Genomic DNA, 12,814 nt, shown 5'->3' with positions numbered 1-12,814 from the left:
TCATTATGGTATTTGTTTTTAAATACTTCAAACTCTGTAGGTAATATTATATTCAATATCAAATCAATAATTCTTAATATAAAGATGTTTTATATAAGTTATTATTATATCTTACCAATACATTGATCTCTTGGATTTCCTGTATACCCTGGTGGACATTGACAGTAATAGCTCCCAATAGTATTAACACAACCAGCGAGTTGACCACAATGAAATTCTGTGTCCAGACATTCATCCACATCAACACAACCATTATCAGGTGTAGGATTACCACCATACCCTGGAGGACAAGAACACTGATAACTTCCATCGATGTTAGAACAGATGGCTCCTGAACCACAAGGATTGTGAATACACTCATCTAAATCTATAATAAAGGCATAAATAATGAAGAAATTAATAAAAATACATTAAACTACCAAATATTAAAAAAGAAAAGCAATAATGAACTTATTTTGACATTTAAAATGTGTTTGACTTTAGGGAGAGAAAATTATACAGAATTTCGTTTATTTTACCCAGACATGTTTGATAGGGATCACCAGTATGTCCCTGTGGGCAGCGACACTGGTAACTTCCTGGGTTATTTTCACAGTGAGCTCTACTTCCACAAGAAGTAGGATCTAAACATTCATTAATGTCTGTGAAAGAAAAGAAGAAAAAAAATATATACTTGTGTATATTACTTGTTCACTTAAAAATCATTAGAAATCACAAAAGACATAAATTCTGCATTACTACATTAATTGCTCTTTATAATTTATACTTGCTTCTAATTTGTCTTTTAAACCATTATCTAGGAGACAGCTATATTTTCATGATTTATATGACAGGCTTAAAATTGCACTTTTGTGATAAGAATTTGTTAGTAAAATAAATACATACAAAATTTGGAAAAGAAAATTTTTATTCAGAATGAAAGTTAATTTTGACAAGAAAGAACTAATTTACTGTAAATACTAACTTAAATTTACTACAGTGAATGTTTCAGTACACTATTCTAATCAAAGTTCATTTTACTTGTATCCTTATTATTATAAAATATACTGAGATACAGTTTGGTTCTTTTTGGTTATTGTTAAGCACAAAGCCACACAATAAGCTATCTGTGTTCTGCTCACCACAGGTATTCAAATTTGACTTCTATGGAATCATAAACTCGCAGTCTTTATGCTAAGTCACTCTGAGCATTACGATTCATTTCGAGAAATGAACTGTGTAAGATTTGTTCAACTTTACTGAAGTGTGCTTAAAACTGAGTTCTTAAACTCACACTGGTAAAAAAAAAATTCTGATTTGTTTTTGTACATGACAATGTTTAACCTTTACCAATTGTATTATATTAGTAGTCTAAATAGAAAAATTAACTAAAACATGAAAACATCATTAATGAAACATATATATTTTAGGAAGTGAAGCTAGCAGCTGTGTCAATTTTAAAATTCACGCTTTAAGGTTACAGTTATCCTTAAGAATCCTAACAAATTAATAAATTTATGTATCACTAGAAAACTCATATTGCGTTATAAATTTATATTGGCGTAGTAAGTATAACAGTTGTTACAATACTATTAACGCGAAACATATTTAGTACCGTGTGATATATTTCTCGATTTACATTCAGAGCTTTTCTCTCTGTTACAAATTAGGCCATTTTACCGTACCGGACACATCCCGCTGTGCTTACATCCTACTATGGCGCTTTACGCAAATTATTATGTGAAATATCGTGCAAATACAAGTTTTGTGTTTTTTATTTTAATAAAATGCACATTTCGAATTAATATGTAAGTTTTCTCCGTTACAACTTCCAAGTAAAAATGTCCACTAATATAGCCTTGAGAAATTTTCAAAACGTTTTCTTTAAGTATATATTGGTATTTCTAGTGGCAGCGCCAGGATATTTCAGCCGTGGGGGCGTTATAATGTGTCGATCAATCCCACTATTCGTTGGTACAAGAGTAGCCCAAGAGTTGGCGGTGGGTGGTGATGACTAGCTGCTTTCCCTCTAGTCTTACACTGCAAAATTAGGGACGGCTCAGATTTCTCCTCCTGGTTGGGGGTTGTGCAGTAGGCTAACAATCTGCTCACTTAAAAAAACCAGCCTGTTAATGAATCCGCAAGCGATTGCGGCCCTATGTTCCTTCATGGAATCGAGTGGCAAAATAAAAATAATACATAATAATAAAGAAAATCAAGATTAGCTTAGATTGAACATTTAATATACCATTAAGAGTAAAGCTACAAATCAAAAGAAATATAACATAAAGACATAGTTTACATAGCAGAAACAAATTATCCCATGTGGAGTTAATACACTCTGAGGAAAGTAAGGCCACTATCAGGCTAACTATCTTTCATCATGTTGTGTTTATAGTCAATATTACTTCAAAACAATGCACCTGTTCTGGTGATTGGCAGCAAATGTGTCTATAACAGTATCAATATCGAGTTGTTTTGCTCTCCCGGAGTTTACTGATATGACAGCAAGGTTGCTGGTGCGGTTGTTACCACTGCTGTTGCCCAAGGTTGTCTTGAGAAGCTTTAGACATGAGAAACTTCTCTCACAAGCAGCTGAAGTGACAGGCAGGGTCACAACGATGCATACAATTTTTTGGAGATCCATGAAGGCATCCTTGTATGGCTCCAGCATGGTTGTAAGCTCCAATAGTGTAGATACTTCCTGCCCCTTGTCTTTCTTGGCTGATACACAATGCAAAATGATCTCACAGAGGACACAACACCGGCTAAATGCTTCATAGTTTTGACCTATACACAATACACTTATACATGCATGCTATGTTTTACTTTTCAATAAAAGATAAATGAAATTAATGGGTAAATACCTGTAAAACCTTTGGTTTATCAAGTAAAATCCCTGATGATCTGTTGTAACTTGAAATCAACGTGGTTGTCTAATCTTCGTCAAAGCCCAAGATAGAATGGCATTACACACAGAGCGGCAATACAGGGCATGAGTTTCAGTGCATTCAGTACGTTGCTATGGGACGCATGACACATACTTCCGTTTTAATGAAGACGTTAAGTTCCACAGATCTATGTCTCTTTGATGTTAATTGTTAAGCAACAACGACGATTGTGTTTTCCACATTTTATGAATATATGTAGGTAACAATATTTGAAGGCTGAGGGGAGCTTGGCTTATTTGGGGGGCTCAAACCTTCCCGGGTGCCGCCACTAGGTATTTCTGTAATGAAACTAAATGCATTTGGAATTTCAGATATTTTCATATGGTACACAATAAGTGCCGTTTGTTGAACTTTGGCAGATAGAGTGAGTCATGTCCTCTTCATTGTATACACTGCTCATGCAGTCTGTACTCTGGAAAGCCCTAAAGTGACATCGTATACGTATACTGATAATTGCTGTAAGCATCCCAAACACACCAACAGAAGTGGGGAAGCGTTTGCAAGAAGCCAGCAAAAGCATTTTTCAGTGGATTACAGATAACAGCAGATCTATCGACCCAGATAAAACCTGCTGAATATCAGTTATGAAGTATAAAGCAGGCTCTATCTCTTTATATTGAAATATTCAGACAGGAGAGTTCCACATAATAATTCTGTCACTTTTTTGGATGTATCAGTAAACCATAGAATAGCAATATCTGCACATATTGCCCATCTGATAGCAACTAATATTCTAGACCATAGCAGCATAACATTCAAAGAAAAGCCCCCAGTGGCACAGCGGCGTGTCTGCGGCCTCACGCCATTAGATACATGGTTTCGATACTCGTGGTGGGCAGAGAACAGCTTGCCCATTTTGTAGCTTTGTGATTAAGTCCAAACAATCACTTAATTACTCAACGAGAAAGTGGTTTACCTACTCAATTAAGCACAGCCCTTGAGCAATTTGATAAAATGTACCAGCGAACACACTACATATTTACTACAAAGTAACACGTTAATGGTTTAGTGATGCTCCAATAATACGTAGTTACTTCATGACGTTGTACCACTACTACCTAGCAATTACGTAATAACATTACGTTTTACATACTTAGCTAGAATGTAACTTTACTACATATACAGCGAGTGCTATTAAGTAGCAATAACATGAGAATATTACATTGCATGCGAAAAGTAAAAAGAGTGCAACACCTTGTGAAAAGTAGAATTTCTTTTTGGTGTTTAAAAATCTGTTTTTTACACTTAATGCCACATTCAAATAAAAATATTATAAATCGTGTAAGATCTTATTATCCATTTAAAGATATCAAAGGGAAAATTATTCCAATACTTATATTTGATATAATTTGGATAAGTACGAAACTTTAAGAATGACGCATGTAGCTTAATTACACCAAGTTTGAATAAGATTTCAACTATCTGCCATTCTTGAATCAGTAGCTTTAGATCTTCAAAATTCTTCATCATCTAAGTGTGTATAATGACAAGATATGCTTCCTAATATCCATAGTTTGTAGAAAGTTTCAAATCACTAATTGAAAACACGTTTACAAAATGAGCGTGAAAGCGTTCTCGACATTGTCAGATGAAATAATTTAATAAAGACTTTTATAATTATAATTAGTGAAGTTTATGTTGAATTAGCTATATTCACGTTGATTTATAAGAAAATTTTGTTTTTATTCTTTATTTTTTGATAACTTCGGTGATATAATAGCAAAATAGTTTAATTAAAAGCTTGTATGACAATGAGTTGTAGTCAAGAGCAAAATACATCTTGCAAAATTGCCTGTCCCCCGCTGGGATAGCGGTAAGTCTACGGATTTACCAGCTAAAACTAGGGATTCGATTTCGCTAGATGAGCACAGCAAATAGTCCAAGTGGCTTTGGTATAAGAAAATACACACGCACTCAAAATATTCCCAGTTAAGCCTTACTTTACGTTCCTCTTTTAGTATTAGGCTTAATTCTTACACTACCAATAGGCCTAGAGGTATTGTTTGTTACTTGAATAATTGGGTTTCCACAACAAAAAAATATTTATATACATTTCTGTCAATGATAATGATATAAATTAGTAAAAACCCTATAACCCAAGCGCTTTCGAAAGGTTGATCTTCCTTCTTCTTGTGCAAATTGGGAATGATACAAACAAAATGTTATTGATCTGTCATGTGGTTATTTTATACAAGTATTTCAGGGGTCAAACCTGTCACTGTTAGTAGCCACACTAATAGGGGTAAGGAAGGGAGAAAGAGTAGCATTTCAGCCAGTGAGTAAAATATTGAATTTAACGTAAATAGAACTTTAAACTGAACAAACCCTTATTTGAAGCAATTAAATAAAAATTCTCAAAGCCTTACAAAAATAATTCAGTACACATCAATATAAAATGGTTATTGCTTTACACCGGTATTTTATAACAGTTGTACAACATTCACATTGCTATGCTCAATAAAATGAACTTCTATACAATGCAATTAAAGGTTGTGGCACCAAGTTGTAAGATTTAGTATCTTAGCTCAATTTTTGGTGGCCTGGAGTAACCAGATCACCAGTTAAAGGCTGCACTTTAGATTACCAGTGGCAAGTCCTAATGGAGCTGGATGAAATCATCGCTAAAAAAAAAACAAGCTTCTCCAATAAGTTGCCATTAAAAGGAGGGTGGTTTCACAGTCCAAGACATAAGAGGTGAAAGTAAGGCAGGATATGGTGGAGGAACCAATGGATACACGGGAAAACCTGGACCAAATCTACACCAAGATATTGGAAAACCCAGGCTAGAGAAAAAAATACTGATAACTAACTCCTACAATGAATAGCTATTTTTTCACCGATACTTATTATCATGCATATAAATTGTTTTGACATATCAAATGCATGCCAGTTTGCAGATGTAATTAATCATAAATTTGATCTAATGTCCTGAGTGTTTTTGCGCAAAGCTACTCGAGGGCTATCTGCGCTAGCCGTTCCTAATTTAACAGTGTAAGACTAGAGGGAAGGCAGCTAGTCATCACCACTCACCGCCAACTCTTGGGCTACTCTTTTACCAACGAATAGTGGGATTGACCGTAACATTATAACGCCCACACGGTTGAAAAGGCGAGCATATTTGGTGCGACGAGGATGCGAACCCGCGACCCTCAGATTACGAGTCGCACGCCTTAACCCACCTGGCCATGCCGGGCCTGTCCTGAGGAACAATGTTGGGGATTCTGTTCGAAGAATGTTTGAGAAGTTAAGGACATGCATATGGTAAATAAAGCAATTAATTATAAATAATATAATATAGCTAAATTTATAATGCTTTCAAACAAAAATGAAGTTGAGAACACGATGAAATCACTGATAAGTCATGTACCAACACTGTCTGAGCTTCATATTACATGAAACAAAATATCCATCTTTGGCATAACTTTTGGTGCAACTTTATTTGTATAATAGGTATTTGTAATGATTAACAACATTGTTTTGGCATACAATAATATTATACACTTTGTCAGAAACACAAAAATAAAAATCGTAGTCCTTTTGATTTGTGATTTTATTGATAACTATATTGGTCTGTCAAACTGAATTGGTCTTTCATATTTACAGGCACTGGTTGCTTTGAAACCTTCCAGGACATCCACTCCAACTCCCACAGCAAAATTTCTGATTTACATCAACAGAGACTATATTAGGATTATAGAGATGAAAAATGTAAAATGTATTTTTGCAATGTATCAAATCATACGTATAACTTGTTTTTGTAATTGATGATATTAATATTGAATTAATGATGTTATTCCTGACTTATTTGAACAAATGAATATACCGAGTATTCTGGGTGGAGATAAAAGGTATAAACAATATATTAAGAAGAAATCGAAAGCAATTGAATGTAATATGGGGTTTCCAGAAAGATATAGATGAAGGTAGTTACAATGCAATAGAATAGTAATAAGAATGTATCATGTTAATAATTTAATATACCAAACTGGTTGTATATTTGTAGTTCCACTACGTAATGTTATTATGTAGTAATAATCTCTCTAGTAGTCCACATTTTTACTTTAGAGTTATGTGAGTTAACTACGCAATCGCTACCAAAGCACTACGTTATTGATACGTACTTATTACATAATTGTATTTGTTACAATGGGATTCAACAGGAAAAGCTATGCTTCGGCTGGTACTAAACTCCACTAACATGCGAATAAGTAAATAATGAATATATTGTAAAGTTGTGTATGTGTGTGTTTTTCTTATACCAAAGCCACATCGGGCTATCGGCTGTGTCCACCGAAGGGAATCGGAGCCCCGATTTTAGCGCTGTAAATCTATAGACGTATCGCTGCTCCAGCGGCGGTGTGTAAAGTTGTACAGATATTTTCATATTTGATTGACTTACCTATACAAGAAACTGTTCCATTTCCAATGAAACCAGGTAAGCACTTGCACACATAATGGCCCGGTAAATTGCAGCATTCAGAGTTTTCTACACACAGAGCAGCAAGCTTGGGTACTTTGCATTCATTAATATCTAAAAATAGAATTTTAACAATTTTATTCAGGCCTTTAATCAACAAAGAAAAAGAAAACAACAATGGCCTCTCGGAAACCTTTAACTTTGGATAATTCAAAGAATTAGAACATAAACTGCGTCTAAGTCACTATTGTGAATGTGGTATTCCAGCTGGTCTAATGAGTCTTGGTATTGCCGAAAATTCGCATGGAATTGGATATAGCAATTTTCATTAATAAGTTCTTAGAAATGTTTCTCTTTCATCAGTTTAATCATTTTTTTACCGTAAACTACGTATACACAGGCTCGTACACAGAATGTTCGAAATACGGTTCTAATTTGTGAGATAAAAAGCCAACATGTACTACGTGATATACATTCAGCATGGTAATGTTACAAGGGTCTTGAGGCATGCAAACTCAGAAAATTAGAAAACAAATGGGTACTACGGAGTTAAATCTGGAAGCAACTTCGCAAAGCTGTTCACATAAAATCGACAAGCATACCAAATATTAACTACCATAAGCAGTTGTGCTAAAACTAAATAATCATAACTTTTTAATATCATTACGTAAGTAGAATTTCTGTTTAAAACTTCTCAAGTTTCCTATCTATCAAATTTACATAAGTACTTCAGTATTTTTTTTAGTTTTTTTACACAAATGTTACAGTTTTACAACTAATAAGTGCAGTGCTTTTAAGACATGAATGGAGTGTTATAATCTTACCATGACAGGCAAAACCATTTCCCTCGTACCCAGGAAAACATGAACAGTAGAAACTTCCCATTGTATTCGTACAACGAGCGAATACATCACATGGTCTATATTTGCATTCATTTTCATCTGCAAATAAACAAATAATAAATAGTTTTTAGTGAGTTTAAAATAAATAAACAAAAACAGAACGATGCACTCGAAAAGTATGCATTAATTTCAAGTTGTCTTTACTTTCGTAATCTTAACATAATTAACCAAGAGAGAAACCTCATTAGCCGCGGCTGTCATTAGATTTTAAATCAGTGAAGAGATTGACTTACAAAGTAAAAATTTGCATTTGAAAAAAAGGAAAAGCTCAGAGCCGTTTTATGAGTCCCGGCTAAAATATCAAATATTTCATTCACGACATTTCATTTTAGAGGGGTCAGCCCCTGCCTCTGTTCCCCCCTTTAGTATGGGCCCTGTTCATTTAAAATAGAGAATTCAAGTTTGAACAATATGCATTACATTATAATTAGTATATTATATCGAAACCAATACGTTATTAGCTTTGAAGTAAGAATTTTAAATTATGAATTTCTTGCTGTGTATAAGAAAAAAAATACCTGGCATTTCACAGCCTTTCCCACCAAATCCATCATTGCAGTAACACAAGTTTTCTAAACAAACACCATTAATACAACGAAGCGTTCTGGAATGGCAGCTTCCTGAAAGAAAAGTTTCAACAGCCCATTGTTCACATTAGTAAAAACAACAACAAACAAGGTATTATACACGTACATACACAAATCTAACTACATAGGAATCAATACCTTTTGTAGTTTTATGTCTTTCAATATCAAATCACACTTAAACATAATATTTGAAGAAATTAATTCTTAAATCATGAAGATTGCAGTTATTTCAGTATATAGTAAGGTCGTTTATTTTTTCAATTCAATAGTTTAGAAAAAAATAATGTTAAGTTACTCACAGTATTAACAAAAACACCAGTTTTTGAGTTCCCAAGGTGTTTCGTAATATCTTTCCCTGTATCAGTATTTTTGAAAACAGATGAGTTGTCATAATGATATATTACTTGCTTCATAATGTAAAGAATCTAATCCTTATTTAACAAAAAAGTATAAATACAAACCCATTCAGTTACCGAAAAACTGAGGTCTTTTCATTCTAAGTTTTTTTTATACAAAAACATATATATATAAACAGATGGTCCTGTATGACAACAGAAATGGATTTTAACTTGACTTTTCACTAAATTTTAATGTAATGTTTTCTTATTATAAATATATGTGTGCATTTTTCATACCTTTTCAGTTTTATAATACAGAATTTATCATAAAATGTAAGCATTTGAAATATATGAACGATTTATTTTTCGCAATAAGAACACAGCGTCTGGAAAAATTACATTTAAGATCAGGTTTTGTTACAAGTTTTATTTTTTATTTTATTTTTAATTTAACAACACTATTAGTTAATGAAATGAAAATCACAAAGAATTAAGGCCACAAGTAGATGCTTAGGCAATTTTTTTAAATAACAGATCATATTGAGTAGTGTAGTGTTAAATTTATTTGTGCTAGAGATCTGTCAAATTGTGTTGAACATGTAACGTCACCAAAAGAGTAAAGATCTCAAAGGTTGATTTCAATTTTTTAGTTGATTTTAAATAAAGAAAATATGTTCAAGACTAATTTTTCCAGACCATTTACATTAAAGCCGAAGTGAATACGCCTATAGTAGCGAGAAATAACATACAACTCAGCTTCCTTTAAACTAAGCCGTAATGTGAAAAACAGCAACTGTGTACCAAATAAAAACCAATAAGATTAAAACAAGTTTTAAAACAATCTATTTTCTCATTTTATTATATTTCTAGCTATAATATTGTTTATTAATAACCCCGATTTTTATAAAGCCTTGAATATCTTCTATCCTTCACAAATAACTAAAACTAAAAATAGCTGATCTTTTAGTTCTAACGTTTATTTGTGAAAGACTTTTAATTTCAGGTATAAAGTGTATTGCGTTTTCTACACATACAGTTTCACTTTTTGAAGTGTCGGGACTCAGTTCCAACTGAATTCAGGCGCCGGAGAAGGTATTACGTTGCACTCCGGCAGCACCTCACCCCTGGTCATATTTATTTTAACGCTCCTATTTCACGATTTTGATTGATTTTATCAATCCAGTTGTTTAATTATTGTTACATTTCGAACACACATTATGTCAGACCACCGAACTTTGTTAGAATTTTACTTTTTTTAGTGATGTGATTTCCATTTTGCAACTTTACGATTTCAAAACAATAGAGTTTGTGATAAAAATAATTTAACGTTATTTTAATAAACACAAGATACATTTCAAGGCTGCTTTATGTTTCTATGAATACTAGTGTAGAATGGTTCAGAAGTTTTTATTTTACCTCTGTTGGTGCATTTTAATTCGTCTTCAACTTCATCAGACCCCAAGAAACAGTCTGGAACTCCATCGCACAGTCGTGTGAGTTCAAATAATTGTAAGATGTCAGTTGAATGATTAACCTGGCATCCAAAGTATCCATCTTCCAAATTTAATGTGAAAATCTCTCTTTGCACGTAAAAGTTTGGATAAGTAGGATAATATTGGGCTGACACCTAGTGATTAGAAATATGACAACAACGAGTAAACTTGTTGTATAAATACAACACTATTGTATTTATAGTGAAATATAAATACCTTTATATTGACATCCATGTACAAAATTATGTACATTTTTATTATGTGACGACACCATTGTTTGAAATTATATAACACTGCAAAGTTTCTAAACCTAAACATGCATTTTAATATTTCTATGTTCATTTCTATTATTAATGTAATGTAATGAAACTAAAATTAAACGAAGTAAGAGCATATTACTTTGAACATTTTTAATAAACCTTTAAAATTGGGGATATCTGGATGCTATTTCAGTTGTACAATATTCATTAGCTATTAAAACAAATACAAGCCAGTGATAACAGTAGGTTGCAATGTTAAGTGGTTTGTTTTGTTTGTTTTCGCGCAAAGCTACTCGTGGCCTATCTGCGCTAGCCATCCCTAATTTAGCAGTGTAAGGCTAGAGGTAGGCAGCTAATCATCACCACCCGCCGCCAACTCTTGGGCTACTCTTTTACCAACGAATAGTGGGATTGACCGTCACATTATAACGCCCCCTCGGCTGAAAGGGAGAGCATGTTTTGTGCGACCGAGATTCGAACCCGCGACCCTCAGATTACGAGTGGAGTACCTTAATCACCTGGCCATGCCAGGCATGTTAAATGTTCATGGCTTTATCATAATGGCAAAAAGTATTTCTAGAAATTTTTTTTCAAGAGGCATAACACGTCATTTCATCTTCTCAAATACGTGAAATGTCAGTAAGTTGTCGTTATGGTGTTGAGGGGTTAAATACAGCAAGAAACTACCTTGTCCCAGAGTGGAAAGGCGAGTTTCAAGGTCGACCATTAAATGAAAGGAAACGTATAAGTTACTCAGCTTGCTCCTTCAGAATCTCAGAGTATTTTATAGAATTGTAATTTTATGCTCTTTATATTTTTCTTGTTTGATAATTTATTGTGTATAGGAATATAACGAGACTGCGAGAGAACCGAAGAAAACGTCTCGTATGCCTGATATTACTAAGATATTGTTACACAGTTTTCATGATGGTTGGCCAGAACATTCTTTTTTTAAAAATGCAGTTCTCCACCACCTTTACAGAAACACAAGTCTTGAAAAATCCGCTTCTACTCTATTTCTTGAATTGACACACACAGACACACACAGCTAATCGTTTTCTTCAACTCTTCTTCAATTATTCAACCTTCATCTGTAATTTTATTTAAAATTTTAACTAAAATGAGAGTAAAACTAATGAATTTAGATTATATACAATTATTTGGAAGATATTCCTTAGAGTTGCAATAATCATATTGTTTTGACGAAATTTTTGAAGCATGTTTAAAAACTTTTTGTACTGAGTTTGTAACATAGATAGATGGATAGAACTAATACTTTTTATTGAAACAATTCCTTTCATACAATAGGCATATTTTCAAACCTTTCAAAAATCTGTTTAATTTGTAATTAAATTTGAATTTGAATTGGTTTGGTTTGAATTTCGCGCAAAGCTACACGAGGGCTATCTGCGTTAGCCGTCCTTAACTTAGCAGTGATTCACTAGAGGGAAGACAGTTAGTCTTCACCACCCACCGCCAACCATTGGATTACTGTTTTACCAACAACTAGTGGGATTGACCATAACATTATAACGCCCCCACGGCTGAAAGGGCGAGCATGTTTGATGTGACGGAGATTCGAACCCGCGACCCTCAGTTTACGAGTCAAGTGCCTTAACCACCAGGTCATGCTGGGCCTAATTTGTAATTAATGCTGTGAAATTACCCATATTAACACATGATTTCACACTACAATTTGTTTAAAGACTGAAACAGAAATTAAGCCAAAGCTCTACGATGAAAATGATACAAGTAATAAAGACTTCGTTGGCTTTCTTTCTTTCGTTATTTCAACCACCCTCAATACCGTTTACTAAGTCTTCGTAATAACCAGTACAGAAAAGCGGTGTATATTCATAGCAAACAATAGTTATGAAAAAACACTTT

General features: G+C 33.5%; 1 protein-coding gene across 1 annotated transcript in view; it reads right to left on the bottom strand.

The window, feature by feature from the left end:
- Positions 1-12,814, bottom strand: part of LOC143245504 (uncharacterized) — a 357,087-nt gene that overhangs the window by 251,475 nt on the left and 92,798 nt on the right. The window contains 5 exon segments of the mRNA XM_076491867.1: positions 116-367; positions 519-641; positions 1,665-1,682; positions 7,330-7,461; positions 8,172-8,288. Of these exon segments, the coding sequence (XP_076347982.1) occupies positions 116-367; positions 519-641; positions 1,665-1,682; positions 7,330-7,461; positions 8,172-8,288 (642 nt within the window).

This window comes from Tachypleus tridentatus, chromosome 2 (assembly GCF_004210375.1).
Source record: "Tachypleus tridentatus isolate NWPU-2018 chromosome 2, ASM421037v1, whole genome shotgun sequence".
Classification (NCBI taxonomy): Eukaryota; Metazoa; Arthropoda; class Merostomata; order Xiphosura; family Limulidae; genus Tachypleus; species Tachypleus tridentatus.
This window is presented reverse-complemented; position numbering and strand designations above follow the sequence as displayed.